At 41.5% G+C, this 23,506-nt stretch overlaps 1 protein-coding gene across 4 annotated transcripts in view; it reads right to left on the bottom strand.

The window, feature by feature from the left end:
- Positions 1-23,506, bottom strand: part of OSBPL6 (oxysterol binding protein like 6) — a 114,202-nt gene that overhangs the window by 67,756 nt on the left and 22,940 nt on the right. For all 4 annotated transcript variants that reach the window (XM_019523020.1, XM_019523021.1, XM_019523023.1 and 1 more), the window contains exons 2-7: positions 11,371-11,466; positions 5,822-5,944; positions 2,842-2,895; positions 1,187-1,300; positions 886-1,056; positions 85-217 (exon numbers count right to left, since the gene is read on the bottom strand). In XM_019523020.1, the coding sequence (XP_019378565.1) occupies positions 85-217; positions 886-1,056; positions 1,187-1,300; positions 2,842-2,895; positions 5,822-5,944; positions 11,371-11,466 (691 nt within the window). The remainder of the gene's footprint in view (positions 1-84; positions 218-885; positions 1,057-1,186; positions 1,301-2,841; positions 2,896-5,821; positions 5,945-11,370; positions 11,467-23,506) is intronic.

Below are 23,506 nucleotides of genomic sequence, written 5' to 3'. Positions count from 1 at the left end.
TTTTTTAACCACCTTAGTTGTTCTTTATTGTTTATGAACAAGAAATCTCTCTTGTAAAGAAGGGCTTGCACAGGTGAGACTGACCTTCTGCACATCTGTCCATCTCTTCTGAGTCCTGTAGCCAAGCTGCTACTTTGCTTGGACCAGTAGTACATGTTGCAGGAAGGCTATTACTGCATGGTATAGGAGATTGCCATGGGAAGCTATTTTGTTGTACCTAAAACAACAAGATCATTTAAAATGTGCTGATATACACAGAGGCAAAGCCAGGCAGCTCCATGCCGCAGGCAGCCATGTGACACCGGGGGCAGCACCAACTGCTGCAGTGCTATGTTTGTGTCCACCCCAACCCCTTGCCCCACCCTGACACAAGGGTGATGCCCAGGGCTGCTGCCCCTGCCCAGTCTTCCCTGCCCCCTCATTACACTACTGGATATACCAATGACTGACAGTCTACATCTTCTACTCTGAAATCCCAGACTGTATACTTGAATTTAAATGGCATACAAGAAACCAGTTTTTGACCCTTGAGATGCATCATTTTACAACAGCAAAGGAAACATGAGGTACCATAAAGAAACAGTACTTGCTGACCATTGGGAGGAAAAACAGTTTTGATGAAGGCAATCATTATACAACAATAAAAAGCCAAATCAATCACTGTTGGCTAAGGAAAGTATGCATACCTTTAAAGGGAAGCTCAGTGCTTTACTGGGATCTGTAAAGAAGACCTACTAATGAACGCTGCAGTGGTGGTACCCATGTTGGTGATCCTTCTCTGGCAAGCCACATCAGCACATACCAGCAGTACTCATCAGGAAATCTGCCAGTTATAAATATTACATTAATTTTAAGTTAAGTTTCCAGAGAAGGGATGCTACCTACCTTTCCATCTAATACAGCAACGTTAGCAGCTGGTGAAGATTCTGTAGTAGAGCCTGAAGGGAATATATGGAAGCTAGCATCTCTTGGTGATCTTACAATTTCATTCTGACGATACAATCTGTGGTGGCGCAATTTTGACACCCATGCATCAAATGAGTCCTGGGACTTCACCTAAAAGAAGGGTCAGAGTCAACAAGACATTCAGAAAGATATCATGGTTCCCTGCATCCCTTGTACCTATTATTTAAACGTTTGCCTTATTAATGAAAAGAGAAGAAAAATTGGTTTCACTATTGCTCACCTTCAGGTGATATATGTGCTCTTCTGTATCGAGGTCTATTCTACGAGCTTTCTTTTTAATTGACATAACTGATAAACCAACATCAATACTTCCATGTACCTTGCCTTTCTGTGTCTGTAATCAGAAGACATGTGAAGAGATTAGCAACATCAAAACCTTCTTTACTGTCTCTAACTGAATATATGCTTAGTGCTGTAGCAGTAGAGAAGATTTTAATGTTAAACAGTATAGTCAAGCAGGATTCCTCATTTGTTTACAGAAAGAGAATCTCTTTCAAGGACAGCTCATTACAGGGTCAATTCCAATAAACAGCCTTGCTGGCTTATACAATGGTACAACTAAAAGGTACATGGGGAAACAAGGTAAATAAGTGCAACCTGAACTCTGTCCTGCCACAGCTAGACTGCTGTCAGTCCCCCAATTAGATGTTTTAAAGCTAGCCCTAGTACCTCTACAAGATGACTGCAGGGAGACAAAGCCATTACTTTGAATTATTGATTTTTATTAACATCAAAAGCAAAGAGTTAAAAAATTATCATAAAGAGCTAATCAGTCAAGCTAATCAGTCAAGGCACTTTCTGAAATGAATTACTATTTCATACATTCTGCACTTTCATACAAGTCAGTGGAGGGAAATTTCTTCTCTGGAACAGATCTTTACGATATTCTAGTTTACTCATACACACATTTCTCAGCCAAAGAAAGACATTCTTACTAAAAACAGAGTGAAGGACAGAAATTGGCCTAAAAATGCATGTTGGTTAACTCCAAGAAACTGGAGCATCCATAATGTATCACATTTGAAAAGAAATGTAGAAGCTGTATTTGAGTAATATTCAGAACAATTATCTATGTAATTAACTTGCTGAATTGGTTAAAAAGAGGCCACAGGCATAAGCTGGCAGTTTCAGTGGACGTAGATTTAGTCTTAATTTCTCACCCATCATACTTTAATTGTATACCAGATAGAAAAATAATCCTTAAAAACCCTGGCCAACCAGGTTTTAATTATATGTTTTTTTTGTGTCTGTGACTGTTTTAATTAGGGACCTTAGGTGAACAGAATTTGCTCTTTAGTGGTGTAACGAACCTAGATCTATCTTACCTCAGAATAAAAAAGAGTAACTTTAAACCAAGTCTTCCCTCCCATGTATTATTTTCCATGAAGAATATTGGTAACTTAATTTCTACCTGCAGAGATTCCTTCCTCTTCAGGAGCTGTTCCAGCTTTGACACTCAGGTGATACTGGATTCATAGGTGGCTAGATTCATTTCTGAAAGCCTGAACAATGCCTTGTGCACTAACCTGGTTTCCTCATAAGTCACACTCCAAAGGTGTAGGGAAGGTAAGTGAGTAAAGTGGGATGGCATTGCAATGACACTAGTTTATGCAGGATTATTAGGAAGAACACTGTAAGGGGAAGCAACTACCCCTGGCCTTACACCTCTCATCTGTAGGGCTCAAGGCATGCAGAACATGCACGGAACTCTGCCACAAAAGCAGTGTGCTCCACTCTGAACCCATCAGCCACAGTACTCAACTGTGTGCTACCTTCCCAAAGCATACAAATGAGACTTAATCACACAGTAGGCTCAGCTTTTGATCCAACTTTAACAATGGATTAAATATCCAGGTATACTTCAGTTATACTTACATCAATCGGTGACTTTGAATATTTTAACATGCCATTATCCAGGACAAAAAAACGCTGCAGTGGGAAAAGAAAGAGACAGTGTCTTCTTAGTGATCAAACAGCTTTTTAACTTTTTACCTGCATTCATTTCTTTTTGGCACCAAACATCTTGTAAGCAAAGACAGGTTTCTTTCCTTTTCCAAACTTTGTTCCCACAAATTTTCTTAGGAAGAATCAGTATTTGAGGATAATTTCTTACTTTCAGTTCATAAGGCTGATGTTTTGGCATACCATTTTAACAATTCAGTGAAGATGGGATGGTATGGGTTTCAGATGAAAAAGTCACTAGACTACAACTTCTCTAGGGGCCCAGAGGTTGTTTGTTGTGATCCTATGTCTTCATTGTAATTGTAACTTGGGTTAGCTAAATTACCTCCATCATAGGTATAACTCTGTGCTACAACCTCACCTTGATTTTGCTGGGTAGACATAACCTCAGCCGCTGCAGGGGATAGGCAGAGAGCAGGTCTGAGGATTTGTCTGGGCTAGGACAGAAGATATATTATTGGCATGTGTTAATTAACACATTTTGAAATTGTATTAAGGACAAACTAGAGTGGACTTTAATATCCCCCAGTTGGTCAAGATGAAGTCTGGAGGATTCCCGGGCCTTAACTAAGCTAACTTAACCTGTGTACACTTAATATTAAGTAGGTCAGAGCTGTCCAACTTCTGAGTGGCCAGGGGCTGCATGCCACACAATGAATGAACCACATGTCACATGGGCTTCCAGGACCCTTGCCACGTGGCCCATACAATCCCTGTTCCCCCTCACCATCATGTGGGCAGCACAAGACCTCCCCTGTTGCTGACATCACCACAGGCAGTACAAGCTCTGGTGATGCTGCAACCCACAGACTGTCAATGGGACAGAACTGAACAAGGTTTTAACTGCTCAGGGGCTGGATGCAGCCTTGAAGTAGGTTTTTAAAACATGTCATGTTAGCACATGCTAACATCACTTCTTTACAGACTAGCCTAGACAGGCCCCAACTCATTTTAAAAATCCTGTGCAAGAAGGACAAGTTGTATATTACTGCATTTTAAACAACAGATTAAAAAAATACATTTTATCCTGCTTTGGACAAACCCTTTGAAGAATCACATATGGAAAGGAAAGACATACTTCTTGTGTTGTAAGATTGTTAACTCTTATCAGCATGGACAAGGTCTGTATTTGGAGAAAAGATCTCTGGAAACAGCTGCTGATGCTGCTTCAATGACTCAGCAGGTGGCACCAATGTCTCACATGGTATGAGAAGATGCCATGTTGCTGGAAATACAATTTCTTGAATGACATGAAAACATGTTTTCTTTAACTACTTATGGTCACTAATGATCCCTTAGCATTGTACGAATAGTCATATTAGTATCATCTTATTTAGGGTTCCTACAGTTCTCCTGAATTTTTGATTGAATAAACTGTTGTTCCTTCATTTCCTATTCTAACAGTTGTGTAACGTTGAACTTTGCAGAGAAACACTTGGAGAATTTCACTCCTCAGCTTGCTGCATTTCTGAGCTACCTAAAGTAATACATCAATTTTAATATTCCAAATACTGTTATATTACCAAAACACTTTGAGATCCTTCAGAATCACCTGTGCAACATGCAGAAAATTAAGCTATAACTATTAGGCTATCACTTGTGGACTACTGATACAGCATGCATTGCACTTACTGCCTTGTGAATTTTCATACAAGTGCACTCTATAGCATTCCTACAGAGGCTGCACATTATACCTTAAAATGGTTTAGAATCCACAATCCTGGAATACAAATTGAGGTCATATTTGTATGTGAAATGTAAAACAGATAAAGACCTACGGCCAGATCATGAATGCCCTGCCTCTAAGACACTTGCATTCACAATCAACTATCAGCATGAGTAATTGTTTATCCATGTGAGGAAGGCAGTTCGCAAACTCCTTCAGAAGTGATGTATAAACCAAATCAAGTAAACTCCTTAAACCAAATCTGTGCAAGGAAGCCTAACCTGGCATATATCAAGATAAAGGAATTTGCCTAATGCTATACTTTCTTACACATCCCATTAGGTTGTTTCTTTATCAGCTCTCCTCTTCTAACAACACTTTCTCAGCCAAGAGGTAGCCATATGGCTACTTCTCCTATGGCCACCTCTTATATAATAGGTTGCCATATAAGCCAATTGAGCAACTAGTAGCTGAATGACAGAATATTTTACGCCCATCCTAGCACACATGATTATTTGGCAACATAGGTATTTAACAATTAAAACACACACAACCAATAAAAATTAACTGCCTGCCTCCTCAAGAAAATGCCACACCATTGCTTACACAATTATAGATCCACCTGAGATGAGCATTTTACATTATACCTTTTGCAGGCGAAAGGGAAGCAAATTCCACAATAAGAGCTCTCCCTTAAGAACACCTTGCCCAGTCCTAAATATTTAAATATGAAGTTTTCAAAATCCCCTTAGTTTATTTCTGTTTCCATGAAGCATTGTGCAGTGGAGGCAATATGAGAGAGTTTTATTGGTAGAGCTTTATTTTGTCAAAATAAACACCTTGGTAAACATTTAGAAATCAATAATGTGAAGAAGAGGTGTTAGTTATTATATAGTTAGTTCTTCCAAGCAATTAAATACCTGCTCCTCTATCTATTGCTTTAAACTGGCCTTGAAGTATATCATTATGTATGTAGAAGTCACTACAGTAATCTAAACTGGAGGCTGTAAGGCTGTGTATACAACCAACACTTCACATCCTCAGAAGGGGATAATACATGCATACACACAAATATATAGGTGTGGAGATATATAAGGGGGGTGTGTGCATGTGCATGCGTGCTCTCATGCACGCACCAAGAGTACAATTTTTTCTCTAAGTTTTTCTCCACATCTTTTTTTAACTGCTCAGACTTACAATCCCTTGAGTTTTCTATGAGATATTTACCTTGTGCCAACCTTTTAAAGGCCATTTTCTTTTTTTCAGCATGAAACCTTCATGTCTGTCTGGCTTCTGGACATTAGTCTGTCCTATCTTCAGTCCCTCTATAATTTCCCAGCTGTCAGGCTCCTGAGGAGAGTATAAAACACATTTATCATGTAATAATAATATGTATATCTTGTGAAACTACCCATATTACCTGGCTCAGTTTTTCAAGTACTCAATACATGCTTGGGAGACAGATTTTCAAATGAGCTCAGGAATCATTTAGGCATCAAAATATGTAGTCAGATTTTCAAAAGAGCTCAGGATGTTAGTCTATGCCAAACATGGCCATGAGTACTGGGAACTGCTAGGTTTTGAGCACCTTCAGGAAATCTGGCCCTTATTCAGGCAATGAAATACAAGTGGGCTCTTAAAATATCTGACCCATTAACTCAGGCAATAATTTTAATTTTATTTGTACATTCCAATTTGAACAAGATGGGACTGTGCCCTATGAACTGGCAATTCACACTAAGTATAATATGGGAATCAAGTCAAAGTCTGTGATCAGGATGTGTACTCTAGCAAATCTGTACACAGAAGCAGAAGCACAGAACACAAGATGTCTCCTCCAGTTTTGACCACTGAGAAAACTGTACAGGTATTTCTCTGTGAACACTTCATGGCAAGATCTACAGAAGGGTTTAACAGGGTTAAGGAGGCAAGGACATGGTCTGCATGTTACACTTCTGGGTTCACCAACAGTCACTACTCAATAACCCTTATACAGATTATTCTTTCTCCTAGAAATACTGTATCATGCAAAGAACTGAAGCACATTCATGGGTAAATTATGGGCACACATTAGCAGTTTGGCACAGAAACACCGGACACGTATACAGTGCAAACTTATTGTGAGACAGCAGCACATTCAAACCTGCTGTAAGGATCTGCAGGGGCTACCTCTTGAATTGAAAGCAGCATTCAGTTTTGCACTGTGTTGCTGCTGGAGTGATGAACACTGTCAACAGCAATAGAGCAGTGAAGCATGTTTGAAGACACTAACATCTGGGATGGCAAGTTTGTAGTGTAGACAAGTTCATCATTCCCAGAGCAGATCAAGGCAGTGGTCCATCCAGTCAAGTCTCCTGTCCCTGACAGCACTCAAAGCCAAACTTTACTAAAGAATGTGTAAAAAAACATCTAAAATAGCCAATTATTGACTCTCCAATTTTAGGTCTGCCCTGTTTTTGCTCAAAAAAAAAGAAAAGTCACAATCAACTTACATGTGGGACCAGTCAACATTCCACTGATTTAAGCATGTGCACAGGGTCATATGCACCACTGCCAACAATTCGGCATATCACACTTTCTCCTCCACCCCACAACACAGTGCCTTTCTATTTATTATCCAGAAAAGATGAATGATCTTAAAAATTTCTAGCCCTAAACTAAAAATGTCCAATGTTAAATTTTAAAATATTTGAAAATCAAAGCACATGTGCTAAAATGTGCCAATCTATTTTTCCTTAACTTGAACCTTAAAATGCAGGGTGAATTTATATTTTGGGGTTGACTAATGATCAAGCTATACAGCATGTGATAACCAGACCAGACAAGTCCTTCTTAACCACTTTAGACTCTGTGTTTCCTTCCATGATATATTATTCCAGAGTTTTACAAGCTAGTTATGCCTTCGGAAAAATGTAATTTCTTTTAAAATTCCCTAGTGTAAAATATCATTGCAATACAAGAAATGTAAATATGAGGATTCAATTGATGTGCTCTATATCATTTCTTAATGTATGTACTCTACTAGTTCTCCTCATATTTATGTCTGTTTGAAGGTCAGTAATCCAGTCATCTTTACCAGTCATCATGAATTATGATTACAGCAAGGGTGTCAAAGATACAGCCTGCAGACCAAATCCAGTCTGTAGAGCTGTATCATCTAGCCACTGGTGCTGCATGCAGCACATGGCATGCACTGGATCAGCCCCGTATGCAGGGCCTGGGACCATGCTGCACCTTCTCTGGCTCAACCAGGACTAAACTGAACGTGGCAACTGCTTCAGTGGATCTGGGACTCTGCCACACACAGTACCTACCCTGGTCCAGGGCAGGCACCATGTGCAGCACAGGTCCTGGACCAGCTTGAGTGGGCACCACATGAGGTGTGCATCTCATACCAGCCTGCATAGGTACTGGGTGCAGCACAACCACAGACCAACTGGAGTAGGCACTGCATGTACTGGATCCAGCATGGTGGGGGAGGGAGGTAAATGGACAAGCACCACACCACTCGTTCAGTCTGTAAGGCCAGATAAGTTTGACATCCTTGACGTACATGATTCAAATCAGAATTCTGGCACACTATGTTGGAAACAAGGCAGTAAAGAAAATAAAAAATATGAGGTATCTGTGCAAAGATTGTAAGGGTATTGCCTTTAATTTATGGCCACTCTGATCAGCAAGCTGTGCTTAAATATAACAACAGTATTATGAAGTAAACAAAATGCTTTCTCAACTTGTGTGTCTGTCTGAATGGAATCATGAAAGGCAATCAGGGGACAAGGAAGGTCAAAAGGCACTAAAAATATACAATAATCTAAAGGAAGAAATGTATTCCCTGTCAACCACTCAAAACATGCACTCAAGTGAGTTTTATGGTTTTTGCCAGGGGCAGTATGAGAAAGGAAGAATCACTCTAGATGTGTCCTATTCATATACTCTCCCTCTAAAGCATCTGCCACTTGCCACTGTCACTGAGCTAGATGGACCCAGTAAGGCACTTCTCGGATGCTTATACTTTTACCAGCTGTCACTGATTTTCCAGTGCCCTAATTTTACAGTAAGTGTTGCATATCACAAAAATATTTTACTTTAAAGCAAAACAAGGTTAAGAAACAGTGGTCTAAACCAGGGGTGCTCAACCTTGGCCTGTGGGGCAAATGCAATCCATGGAGCAATGGCGTCCAGTCCAGAGGGCTCCCCAGGGGTTGGGAAATTTGACAGCAGGGGAGTAGTGGTAATCAGTACAGCCACTGTCCCCCACTGCCAAATCCCCAAACCCCAAGCACCCTGGTAAGTCAGAGCTGGGCCATGCTACCTCCCGCCTCCCATGGGGCCAGGTTGGGGCTGCCATGCCCCTTCCACCCCACCCTTGGAGCCAGTTTGGGGCCGGGCCATACCTCCATCCCTCTCCCTCCTGCCCCCATCCCCCAACCCATGGGGTGGGTTTGGGGTCAGGTAATGCCCCCTTCCCCACACAGGGCGAGGCTGGGCCAAGGCCATGCCCCTCCCCCCAACAGGGCCAGGTTTAAACTAGGTCACACCCTCTGTCCTCCCCCCACTTTGCAGGGCCAGGTTATAGTCAGGCTGTCCCCCTGCCCACCTCCATGCACCCAGAGGGGTCCCTGCTATGCCCTCCCCTAGTGCTGGACCAGGACCACCACCTGGATCAGCATGCACCAGTCACTATCCATATGGCTCACTGGGAAAAAAAAAAGGTCAAATACCACTCATTTAAACAAAAAAGCAATAAAAGAAGCAAATTTTTCTTGCAAGTGTATTCCCAATTCAGCTTTCTCTACAGAAACTCTAACTAGCATGTCTCAGTTCTTGCCTGTGTGTAGCATACTTTTTGAGGAATAGCAGCAGTTTGTTTTTATATGCTTACTTTGGGATGGTTCTTCCTTCTTCTCCCATCACCAAACTCTTATTTTGCAAAAGTTCTCCTTAATACACACTTACACGTTGGGGTGGGGATTTAAACCAATCCTGAGGAGGTAAGTACAGAATTTCTGAACCTGTATCTACTGATTCTCTACAGCACTAATTTCTCCTTTACAAGATTAGCTGTAGGGAAATATCTTTTATCTCCAAGGTCACATCAGCAAGAAGTACTTTTCAACAAGAACTCATACATATATGTATGCAGGCAGCCCTCGGACTTACAACACAATTGGTTCCTGAAAACTGCGTCTTAAGTCGAAACTTTGCAACTCAGAACCAATTTTCTCATAAGAAACAATGTTATAAATGGGGGATTGTTTTCTGAACCAAGGCCTGATACCCTATTTTCACCAAAAATACCCCAGAATTTTGTACTCAAGCAATTATAGATAAGTATTTTAATGTATTTATATTGTAAATAGCAATCATATTGATCTGGAAGGACTTGTTTGAGGTGACCTTGCTGGACTTTTTGAAGGGCTCTTGGTTGAACTTTTTGAAGGGTTCTTGGCTGGAGTCTTCTCAGGAGTCTTGGCTGCAGGTTTTTCTGGAGTCTTGTCTGCTTTCTTAAAGAAAGTGTCCAAGGAAGTTTGGACAGATGTCCTCCAGGGAGATGGGTGATACAGCGAACTTGTTCGCTAGCATGGCATTGCATCGCATCGGATCAAGCATTGTAAAGTCAAAACTGATGTCAGAAAGTTGAAACAGAGGGTCAATTTATAAATGCTGTAAGTGCAAAACGTTGTAACTCGAAACGTTGCAAGTCAAGGACTGCCTGTGCAGTATGGGTAGATATATATTTGGTGCAAAAAGTCCATAATCAGACCATTAATCCTGATTCTTGCAGTGAGGCTCACTATAATCTGTGCACATTGAATAGGAAACTACCAAAAGGGCTCTTGTACCACTCTATCCCCATCTCCACCCTCCAGGTGCTAAAACAGAGAGAAAAAAAAAGAAGTGTGACTGGAGTAAAAGTGATATGGCTGGAATGCCCTTGTCAAACAACGATTCCCAGCTGTATTTGCAGTCCTTCCAGAATTTATCAATATTTCTTCAAAGTCAACCGGAGAGAGGTCTATTGTAAAGCTATACACCCAAAAATCTCCTCTTCCAGGGATTGTGTGTGTTGCCTCTGCAGCTGTATTAGCCAATACTACCCTGGAAGACAGGTCTCCCCCAAGACTTTTTGGGCAGTCCTAGCCATCCATAGTAAAACTACTTCCCCCTGCTAAAACTGCCTAATAAAGGAGAATCTCAAATCTGCTGTGTTTTTATGAACAACATCGTCAGCATGGACAGATCTAGAATTTTGAAAATGAGATGTAGATGATGAGGTACATCATCACATATGAAACAACAACTGATCTCCTCAGCACTGCCTGACTAGAAATGCTCTGCTACTGCCAAGAGTTGGTTTTAAACTCTGGGTAGAACAGGAATCAAAGCAGGGGGAAGGAGGTGGAGGAGGGAGCAGGTGCAAATGCATCAGTGCCCCCCCCACTAAATCCACCCCCCAGTTCCTATCGGTGATTTAGGACACTATTCCTAGTAACAAATTTGAGTACTTGTTCTTAGTGATATCTTCCATTTGAAATGAAAGGAAATAAAAACCTTCAATTTTGTTACTAAAAACTCTACCAAAAATAATCTCTTCCAATGTGTTAAGGCATACTTGAATCCAGTTGCATTTGAGGAACCAGAAACTGTAGGGCTATGATTGGAACATACTCGATAGCCCAGCTACTAAAGCCAGCACGAAAAAGTTGATAGTTAAAGCCTTTATTATAGAAGTACGGAAGGTTGAAACACAGGTGTCAGATTCATTTGATTACCTTTGATAGAGAAACAGGATCTGTTTCCAGTAGTTGCTTGCTTATAGATTGATCAGTGCTTCCAGATGAAGCCTTCCGCTCCAAAATATGAACGCTCTAAAACCAACAAAAAAAACCCAAATAAGTTCCCAATTACAGAACATGTTTTGAAAAATGTATGAATTAATGAATGGTTACACCCTTTATGGTAGAGGTATAGATATCTGGGTACTGCTGTAACCAGCCAAATTAAATATTAAATGTATACAGGCATGGTGGCACTACACGATTTTTCTGATACTTCTGTATTACAATTCCTTTTTTTTTTTAAATTCTTTCAGTATAGACAGATGCCCAGTTTTCTTTGCAACATTATCTAGCATTACATTAATTTAATATTACCGCTTGCTAGATCAGTTACTTTTGGTTTACTCAGAAAAAAATGGAAATTGTTAATGCTAGAAAAGGAAGAATACTACCTCAACTTCTCTTACACATAAAAATTTCAAAGTGAAATACTTGTACTCTTAGCAACATAGATTACATTTTCCCACCGGTGCATGTGAAATTTACTAATATCTTTGGCACTTCACAAACATGGCACATCTCTAAACCACCCTATACCTGTGAACTAACTAACCTAACAATAACCTTCTAGGATATATAACCTTATTCCCAACAAACAACACAAATATAACAAAGCAAGTTAAACATTTAACAATTCCATCAAAAATTTTTTTTGTTCTTCAGCAAAGCTTAAAGTACGTTTTTGCAAGCAAACAGCATTTTTTTTCCTGAGAGGAAAAATGGCTAATTTTTGTCTGTTCATATTTGCATTTTGTTTTAAGATAAGATTTCATCGCATTCTCCCACATAAATTGATAAGAGTTCTACCACAACATGGCAATATTGTCTCTTTTTTTTTTTTTTTAAACAAGTAGTACTCTATTGTTGGTCCCGCCATATGTAAGGACTCATCCTTAATTTAAAAAAAGCAAATTATTCCAAGAAAACATTCTGCGAGAAGGATAACCTTTTTAGCAAAAGATAGTGAAGTCTGTTTATGCCAACTGGAGGCTGAGATTCCATCAGCGTAAGTGAGAGTAGAAATTGACAGGTAATGAAAAAATTAGCGTAGTATGTTCTCACACAAAACTTAACTCACAGAATGAGTACAACAAAATAGTTTCTTCAGATGACTTTGAGCTTATAAAGGAACACAATTAGAAACATGCACATATACCCTTATAAATCCATGAATAACGCTTCATCTTTAACATTAACCAAAACATATGGTGTCAGGCAGGTGGGGTTTTTTGTTTGTTTTTTAAAAATAATTTCCCCAAATAAGAAGAGTGCATATTGGTGCAGACAGATCTTTGGATACAAGAGTAAATTAAAAAGGTACTTCCTACTTTCTTTAGAATCCTGAAGAGGAAAAAAATAATATATTAACCAGGTACATCCCATCTGCTCCTAGCCATCAGTCCTATTGTGAACTTCAGAGCAACAGTCTCCCAAACCTTGAACCATGCCTGTACCTTTTGCATTTCCATTCATACACACATTTTCCTATGTATTTTGTCCAGAACATCCTGCTGTAACATCTCTAGGAATCTGGCTCCTACTCTTCCCTCAGCAACAGAGGTAAGGACAAGAACAGCCTTGTCTCTTATGGGAGGACTGTAGAATCTACCCCTCTGTGCCATGGAGCAGAAGGGCTACAAGGGGCCAGAACTACTGAAGACATCTCTATCGCATTCCCAAAACCACAACACATGGCTTGTTCTGCATGTAGAAACCCAGGTGCAAAACCACTCTGTTATGCCTCTGAGGAAGCGTTGCAGTTTGGGAAATAAAATATAAAAAATACATGTTTTCAGCGTCTGTTTTTGTTTTTTCACAAACTATGAAACAATTACATATTCTATCTTAATAAATGCCTACTTTAAAACTATTAACATAGATAAGCAACTTACTGAATTAAAGGATGATCATTTGATTCTTTTCCAATTTGTTCCCCTCCACTACCTGTGGCAGCTTGGCTCTTTTTGCTCTTCAGTTGTTGCTGTGGCCAAAGAGAATGGACTTTCATCTAGAATTTCTAGAAGCCTAATGATAAATTATTCCCTCTGCTTACGTACTACAGATCAGCCTGGAAACACAATGCTGAAGACCTGATCCAACACCCTAATCCAGAGGCTCATACGTAGCAGGGATTTGATCAAGCTCTAAAAAGAGACACTATGTATGCTCAAAAAACACACCCATTTAAAACTGGCTCTCTTTTTACTGCCTATATACAGCATTTGATTTACTTTTAAGCTTCTGCTTAAGAGGATTTTCAGGTTTGTTTGTACATTTAGTTAGTGATTAGGAAGTTTAGCTGTGAAAGCTAAATTCAATTTACGTATGTGTTGCACTTAGCATCTACCATATGAAACGTTTCCATCTATTTCAACTTGAGCTACCTGAAGAATTTAAGAATTTCCTTAATTGTTTAATGAATCTTCAGTGAATTAAATAATACTTTAAATTACTTTAAGACTGTACCCATCCTCTACTACCATAGCACCATTGCCCTGAATTGTAGATAGGAAACTCAGTCATAAAGAAACGGTTTTTTCAGTCACAGGGAAGCTATGGCAGTCAAAAACTGAAGTCAGCTCTTCCAAATTCTATTCCACTGTCTTAATAAGATCATCCTTCATCCTTTATACCATAGGGGTTCTCATATTTTTTCCATCATGTAAATTATATCTTGAGAGAGAAGCCGTCTCAGGAACCTCCACTTTTTACAACTGGTATTAGAAATAGGTGGGAAGGTGCGCAGACTGTCCTCATTCTTATGCATGCTCACAAAACATCCCTGTGACAATTACATTAATAAGCCACATGAAAAGAAAAGTACTTAATGCATCTGCAGTTTCTTTTAATATCATTTAGCAGCTAAAAACAGAAAGGAGAAGCAGCACTGTTGTAACCAGCCCCCTTTCCAGGGATCACCAAGACCTCTGGCGACCATGGCTTGTAAATCTAGTTTTTCAGATATAACCTAATCCTTGCTAGCCTAAAGCCCAAAGCTACACATAACCAAAATTTGTGTACTTGTTTTGCTGGGCTAATGGAAGTTCCTACATATGTAGTATGTAACTTAATGTGCTGACTGGAGTTTAGCACTTTAAGAGCTAAAATAATGGTAACATTTCCTAGCGAAACCTCTGAAACTATACATTTATATGTGAGTGACATCAACTTGAGATAATAAACTAAAATACTTAAGTCTACTCATTCAAAGAAGCAGCAAATGCTTTGATTATATATTTGATTATTATAACCAAGATTATTCTCCCACTTTCTTAACTGCCAGCTTGGTTTGGCAGGCAGGGATCTTTCCATCTTGAGCTGGAACACTGCCTATCACAGATGTTCAAAAGGTCTTGTTTGTAACAGCCAAAGCAGTATGTTGCTACATAACTGCAATTTAATTTTTACACAATATTTAGAGTGGAGAAGCCCAGCAGACCTTTGGTTGTGAGATGTCCATTAATATTTTCCATCATGTATTTTAATCATGTCTTTTTCATTCCCTGCCTTTATAGCTCCACTCAGGTAGAGAAGCACATATTGGATTGAGGGCAACAGTACTCTAATGAAGGCTAATTCTTTCAAGTGTTTGTTTGGAAACAAGAAGATTGACACTTTTCAAACTAAAGTGCCTTCTTGAGATTCATTATTTTAAAAACCGTCATTTGTGCTCCTTTAAATCTTTCTTTTCCTATTGTTTTCTGTCATGACTATTATATACCAACACAAAACAATCTCACCTAATTTCTTGCTGTGGTGAGGATAAAGTCCAAAGGATCCTTATATAGTACAGAATACTTCCATTAACAGAAACATTTTTGTATGTTAGTTTTCAAAGTTATCGCTAAAAACTATGTAGATATTTAAAATCATGGTGGGGGGGAAGCCAGACTTTTTGACAAAGTAGCTTTTTCAATTTCATTTTTATTTGATAATCTGGAGGAATAAAATTTGGCCCTAAACCTTATTGATTTTTAGGTTAAAATACTAAAATCAGTCTATTCAAGAAACAGACACCAAAAGTAAAATAAAAACAGAAGCAGCAGGAAGTAAGAGGCTACTTAAGGCAAAGGAGCAACACAATTACTGGATTTGGACCTGAAGTAGTCATAGGAGCATAAACAAATAAACTATCTGTATTTTTAGGTATATTAGTTCACTTGGCACCCTCATGCCTACCTTATACTGGGAAATAGTATTTCCTTTATTCAATTCAATTCATCTTCCTCCCACAGTATCCTTTTAATTCACTTCAAATCCAGAACTGAAATCCTAGCCAAGGGGATTTTGGAATCACATTCAATAGGCCAGGTTTCGGCAATTAAAGATTAATTCAAGATGTTTCTGCATTGTCACTTACAAAGCCACTTCTCCATACCAGCAATCCTTCCCTCCTATTTGATCCCAAGAATAATTTTCTGAACATTTTTACAACTTACAATCTTTATGACAACAAGGACACTCAAAAGTATTCCTACCATCACACATACTATACATATATACTCCAGCAGCATTTTCCCCTGTTCCACACCTTTCCCATCACAGGACCTCCCTTCACTCAACATTTTAGTGCGACACTTGGCAGAAAAAAATCCATAAAGAGAAGAATGCTGGTGAAGAGTATAACCTCATGGTGCTTTTTTTGCTCCCTCTGTGCAAGGGAAAATCTGTTTATCTGCTTTGGAAAATTAAGGCTGGCAAACATATCTTATTGCATCCCCTTTAATCTTGCACAGCCTTATTTCTACATTGGTGTTTAGTGACTCAGTCCTTTAACACCTAGAACAAAACCCAAAAAGTTCAGGTTTTGACCTGCTTCAGGTGAGAGAGATGAGGAAAATCCACGAGTCAATGAAACTATCTTACCTGGGTATGACTTAACGAATCTTACAGAAAGCAGAGGCTCCTTTCTCATAGTAATGTTCTGTGTGCAGGAAGGCAGGGAATCCAGAAGAGACCAGTCTGGTTTTCCTTTCAGGTTTGTTCTTTAATTGTTTAACACAATTCATTCTTTTATGTAATCTGTGTTAATTACTTAAATTTTTCAAGAGAGAAAGAGCTCAGTGAAGCACCGGTCGCTTGCTCACACACATTCAAGCTCAGCAATTCACGATTTAGCTCAACAACATGCAGAAAAATTCAGCTGTCAGCTAACTAACAGAGGAAAGCTGACAGCTCTCTTTCTGTCTCTTCACCACATTAACCCATTGCTACTGAAGTTTGCAAATAAAAACAGCATTTATAACCCCAGGGAGCTACGTATACGAGAAATATAACAGATACTGTGTCTAACAGAACTATGGAAGAATTTCCTTTCCGATCTCTATAAGACTTTTGTTGCTGGTTCCATTAATAGTATATGTTGGTATTATTCTTCTAGTCAAGTAACTGATGGATACTTGCATATTATTCATAGGATTTTTCTTAGCACTGGGAATTTAAATTTTTTTTAGACTTTTAGGGTTTTTTTAAATTATGCAGGAAGGGTTAAATAGTGTGTGTGTGTGTGTGTGTGTGTGTGTGTGTGTGTGTGTGCGCGCGCGCGCACGCACCCAACATTCCAGTCATCTGAAGCAGAGCAGTAATAATGAAAGAAAACTATAATAGCAGGTATTCTGTCTTTATCTTTTTTAATTAGAGGCATTACATAAACTGAGTTAGTCTGAAATGATATTTGTGCATAGGATAACCTTGAGAGTTGCTTCCATCTTCTTACACCAATTCTCAACATGCCCTGGCTTTCTTTCTGCTGATGTCAGAACAAAGAGAGACAGACAATCCTGAAAGTCATTGTGGGGGAAGGGAAACTAGGAAGCAACATAACTGCATCTCATCAATTTCTTTCTTCTACTCCTCCTTTCTATTATCTTGTCCTATTCATACCTTCAGTCTCCTCTACTGACCTGGTATTATCTAACTCCAGAACTTTTGAGTATAATATGCATTATCAACCAATTGAGCAGTGATTCTCAAACAGGGTGATACATGTCCTTTGTACTTTTTTCCTCTTGTAGCACATGATGGAAATACACTAAACAACAAAACTGCCACCCTTAAATGATTTCTCCTTGTCACCTTTGTACTTCAACATAAACCTGTTGCCAGCCACATTTGTACAGAACAGAGATAAATATCCACATATATATTTCTGCACATGCTAACAAATGCTTCTTGAATTACAGAGACAACACATATTTTTTAGTCAAGTATCATTTATCCGCCCTTTGTGGAACTGATTTTGTACAGTATGTGCTACTTCACTGGTAATGCTGCTGGGCTCTGGGGAAAGAATCTTTTGTTTTTTAAAATAATTTCTCCCAGAAGAACATATAATAGAGTTAAGTATTTGCTCCCGTGGAGAGCTTTTAGGAGAACCAAATAAACCAGCAGTGTCAAACATATGGCCCATGGAACCGTTACAGCCGCAGCCCACCACTGGTCTGGTGAGCTAACAGAAGTGCGCTGCTTCTCAGCCCAGCCCAAACCCATGCTGCTGTCCAAATGTACCCCTGCAGTTCCAGCTTAGGAGAAACCCTTGTGGTCCCAGGGCCTGGGATAAGTCTGAGCCTTTGGTTTATTTCAGGGGCTTCTACTCCAGCCTCCAAGATGAACCAAAGACTAGAGTAGAAGCACCTGCCTCAGAAATAGCAATAAACCAATGGCTTAAGTAACAGTTGGCTGAGGATGCTTTACAGATAACAGAATTTGATCCTCCAGTAACAATTTCCTTCTTTTATGGTCTAGATGACTTGGTGTCTCAAAAGAGAACAAATGAATAAGTTGTCAAGTATGGAATGAAAGAGCATTGAAATAATGGCTCAAGAGGAAGCTTTTATTATGATTACTAGCTCATGACAATTAAATGGATGAATAGTATTTTTCCTAATAGTTTTGAGCTGATGAATTTCATTAATGCTGATGAACTAACTGAAAGAGATGGAAAAATAAAATTCCATGCATGACAGAAAACTATCCCTTGATGTGCTAATTCACTAATTAATTTAAACATTTTAGAAATGTGAGAGAGCAAAATTCAGTGCATGTGTAATTTATACATCAATGAGAGGACATAAGGAGTCTAAATTAATAAAAATAACATGCCCTGAGAGCAGGAATGAAGGTGCTTAGAATAAACAGTTACTAAGATTAGGGATTAGTTTCTCAGACTTCCATTTCAAAACGTTTGGGTGTAAAGTTTCCTAGGGCTCCTTCTCATGTAAACTACACCTACCTAGACTACTATAAGTTTATTAAAATCCTTACTGCTTTGTAAGAATGATTCTTCAAAAATGTACTTATTCACTGAAACATGAATGTTTTATTGAAACTTACATCAGGAATGGTCTCTCAGCTATAAGATGGAACTACTGGTCAAGCTCAGAAAAGAGAGACACCTCAGATTAGCATACAGCCTGGCTGTCAAATGCTCTACTTCAGTGGTCTCTATTATAGGAGGATTCCTGTGGGTTTCTGATTCGTTCAGGCACTCTCCTGCCACACCTTGATGGGAAAATACATAAAGATTAGCCACAAACAAAGTCTCACTGATATTTTTATCTTAACCCTTTTTGATAGCACCATCATTACACTGAAGTCCCAGATATGCACAGTCTCTATACATCTTTAGATTAGGTGATTAGCCTCTATTGAGGCTCCCTCTAATTATCTCTCTTTTCCTTTCCTAGGAAGGGTCAGTCCTGACCCTCTGTTCCATAGAGATGCCACCGTCTCATCCAGTAAGTAGTTAGGTAGGCACCCACCTCTCTGGCAGTCTCTCTGCTCATGGCAGCAAGGCACTCCCCGTTCTGTGCCTCTGTACAGGGAGATTCCAAACTTCTCTCTCTCTCTCTCTCTCTCATGTCCCCTTCTGGGGGCTGATCTGTTGCAGCTGTTTCCTTTTATCTCTGCTCTCGCTTCATAGATTTCATAGACATTAGGGCTGGAATGGACTTCAGAAGATCGAGTCAGCCCCCTGCCCCAAGGGCAGGAAGTCAGCTGGGTTCATAGTATCCCAGCAAGATAAACATCCAAATGTCTCTTGAAGGCGTTCAAAGCAGGTGCTTGAATCACCCCTGGCAGCAGTCTATTCCAAACCTTGGGGGCTTGGAAAGTAAAGAAGTTCTTCCTTATGTCCAGCCTGAAGCAGTCATGGGGGAGTTTGTGACCATTCAACCTTGTCATCCATTGGGGTGCTCTGGTGAACAGACATTCCCCCAGATCCTGGTAACCACCCCTGACAAACTTATAGGTAGCCACCAGATCACTCCTGAGCCTGAGCTTTTCCAAGCTGAAGAGTCCCATAGCTCTCAGCCTCTTATCATAAGGTCTGTTTTCCTGACCTTTGATCCTGCATGTGGCTCTCCTCTGCACCCTCTCAAGTTTCTCCACATACTTTTTAAATTGTGGAGCTCAAAACTGGACGCAGTACTCCAGCTGCAACCTCACCAAGGCCGAGTACAACGGATGAATGACGTCCTGGGATTTGCTTGAGAAGCATCTATGGATGCAAGCCAGCATTTTGCTAAGAGGTGATCATGGGATACTAGATTGAAGGCTTTTTAAAGTCAAGATATATGACGTCAGTCTCTTCTCCCTTGTCCAGGTGATAGGTCACCTGGTTGTAAAAGGAAATGAGATTGCTCAAGCAAGACCTACCCGCAAGAAACCCATGCTCGTTATCCTTCAGGATGTCGCCATCAGCCAGTCTATTAAGAATGGCCTCTTTGATAATCTTTTCTAAGACCTTTCCCGGGATAGAGGTCAGGCTGATGGGCCTGTAGTTTGCCGGATCCACTTTCCTCCCTTTCTTGAACATAGGCACCACACTGGCCTTCTTCCAATCTTCCGGCACTACACCAGAGCACCAGGAGTTCTCAAAGATCCATGCCAGGGGCCGAGCTATGATGACTGCCAGTTCCTTGAGTACACCGGGGTGTAAATTGTCAGGACCAGCTGACCCGAAGGTATCCAGTCTTTCAAGGTGTTCCTTCACGAGCTCAGCATTGATGGAGGGTAAGGAATCTCCCTCACCTGGGCCTCCCTGTCCTGTAATGGGCAGGGGCATCCCATGGAACTGGTGAAAGACCCATGCAAAGTACCCATTTAGCAAGTTAGCTTTTTCCTGGGCATCAGTTGTCAGTTGTCCCATCTGGTTTAGCAGGGGTTCAATGTTGCCCTTGCTTTTCCTCCGGCTCCCCACATATCTAAAAAAGGACTTTTTATTGTCCTTGATACTTGTAGCTAGTTGGAGTTCAGTCGCAGCCTTGGCTTTCCTGGTTTGTCCCCTGCCGGTCCAGACCAGTGCACAGTATTCCTCTTTGGGGGTGGATCCAGTCCTCCATCCTTTGTAGATCTGTCTTTTTAGATGCAGAGAATTTCAGAGTGTTTGTCCTTATTGACTACAGGTGAGTCTCTTCTCCCAGCTGTAGTCTTGCCAGATGTCACTGGCTCGCCTTGTCTCTTACACATCCTGCCTTTTTCTCTCCACTTTTAGTAACAGGGCTTGCTAGCTCTCTGTTACAGTTTCCAACCTTTTTAAGTTGGAGATAACCTTTGGAATTTAAAAGAAACTCAAGATCTACCCCAGCAGGTAAGTCTGTGGGGGAGGGAAGGGGGGAGGGGAAGAGGTGGGGCAGATCAAGGCCCCAGCCCTAGCCCCACTCCCTCCCTCACTGCTGGGGCCTCGATCTGCCCCTTCCTCCCACAGCGGCAGTGAGGGAGGAGTGGGGGCAGGGGCAGGGACAAGCCCTGCACAGCCGAGGTGGGGCAGGGGAGAGAGCAGCAAGCAACTCATCCAGTGGGTACAGGGAGGGGGGGATGGCACACCCTGGGAGGGCACGGGGTGGGGCAGGCTCCAGGCTGGGGTGGCGCCACACAGTTGCCAGTGGAGGTGTTTGGTCACACAGCATTTGGGCCAGATGGGGATGGTGCTGGGTGCCAGGGAGGGCTACGGCAAATTTTGGGGTGGCTGCAGTCCCTGCTCGTGGCCCCACTCCCAGCAGCACCATCACCCAGCCTGAGCGCCATACAATCAAACACCCTCACCAGGAACAGTGCAGTGCCACTCTGGTCCCAGACTGCCCCACCCACCGTGCAGATGTGGGGGCATGTGCCCCGTGCTCTCCTGGGCTGTGTGCCCCCTCCTCCCTGCAGCCCCCAAACAAGCCACTCACAGCTCCATCCCCTGCCCCACCCTAGATGCGCAGGGCTTGCCCCTGCCCCACTCCCTACCTCACAGCTACTGTAGCTGCCCACACTGCCCCATGTTTGAAGGGGTATGTGCCCCCCAATCTGTGTGTGGTGGAGGCGGCCTGGGCCTTGCGCTCTAAGCCCTGCTGCAGCTGGCCTGGGAGTAGTTTAACACCACGTGCATCCCGGCCTAGGCTGAGCCTTGTCCCTTGCCCATCCAGCAACCAGGATGCACATGGCATTGGGCCACTCCTGGGCCAGCTGCAGAGGGGCTTGGGGCACAAAGCCCAGCCTGCAGTAGCAGCCGCCTCCACTGTGCACAGATTAGGGTGCATGTGTCCTCCGGGGCCTCCACCAGGGTGTACACAGCGGTAGGAGTACCCCCCTCCCCGACCTCTGGATGAGCCACCTGGATTTGATACTCCCACTACCTGCCCAGCCGGGGCCCCACTCACCTTACAGACCTCTGCTGCATTCTGTCCCTCACTGTGGGGGCCTCTGTCTGGCCTCCACCCCTTCCCTTCCCCCACTGACTGACCTGCTGGGCTGGGGGGAGACAGGGGGGCATGTGCGTGCATGCATGCACACATAGGCTGACACCAACCCCGCCAGCCCAGTATCAACTGCAAGAGGCTCCAGGATTGACCGGTCAATCCCAATCGACCAGTTGGTGACCACTATACTACTTCATATAGAACAGGGACCTGAACCTGAATCTCCCAAACTCCAGGACAGTGCCCAGAAACCAGACTAGTCATATGTACATATCTGTCCTCACCCCCAAAAAATTGGAAGTTGCTGATTTCATCTAATATAGAACAAGAAAAATTCTGATTTGGAAAGTGGAACGGGGAAGATACTGTATACCCCACTTCATACATCACATCTAAAATTCAGTAACTGCACATGTACATTCCATTTACTGCCAACAAAGTTAATGTACAGTATGATACATTCAACCAATGTGTTAAGACACATGATTTTATGAATATCAAATTTTAAGGCTTTCTTCATGTTTATTGCCTTAAGAAGAAAGGACAAGTGAGTATATGCGTACGGTGGAAAGAAGAAAATAAGACACCAAAAAAATAAAAATAGAAAAGGAAGAACCACAATATCTGAATATTATTATTTTAAATTAACCTACTGCAAGTTTGAATTTTTAATCTAGGAACTTCTTAATTATTTATATTAAGACAGCCAGAAGTGCAATTACAGAGAGGATAGAGGTGGGCTTTTCTCTGTGACCATAGAGGACAGGACTAGGAGTAATGGTCTCAAGCTTCAGCAGAGGAAATTTAGGTTGGAGATGAGGAAGAACTTTCCGAGTATCAGGGTGATCAAGCATTAAAACAGGCTTCCTGAAGAAAGTGTTAAATCTCCATCCCTGGAAATTTTGAGGAGCAGGTTAGACAGACACTTGGCTAGGATAGTTTAGTCAGGGATATTCCTACCTTGACTGGATGATCTTATGAGGTCCCTTTCAGCCCTACCTTCTTATAATCCTATGTGACAACATGATCCAGTTCTAAAAGAAATATTTTCAGAAAAACACCTCAGACCTTACTACAAAGAGGCTGCATCCAGACAAGCACGGACATGCAGTATATGGTGCCACAGACCTATCTGCAGTGCCACACACTGCACATGCAGGCATTCCCCACGGTGCTACCTTGCAGTGTGGGAGGTTTTGTTGACCCAAGGAGATCCCAGGGTCAAAAACCCCCTTGCCTTAAAAAAGCAGGGTGGCACACGTGGCAACAGCATGCGCCACTCAAAACTGGAGTGTGGCCTGCTGGAGCCACGCTCTGGCTGCTAGCCAGACTCCCAGCTGCAGCATCTCCATGGCTGCAGCTCCCCAAGGCCCCCAGGACCCCAGGTA

The sequence above is a fragment of the Gavialis gangeticus genome, unplaced genomic scaffold (assembly GCF_001723915.1).
Source record: "Gavialis gangeticus isolate Ggan-Ray unplaced genomic scaffold, GavGan_comp1, whole genome shotgun sequence".
Taxonomy (NCBI): Eukaryota; Metazoa; Chordata; order Crocodylia; family Gavialidae; genus Gavialis; species Gavialis gangeticus.
The sequence above is the reverse complement of the archived record's forward strand: the minus strand, read 5'-3'. Positions and strand labels throughout refer to the sequence as shown.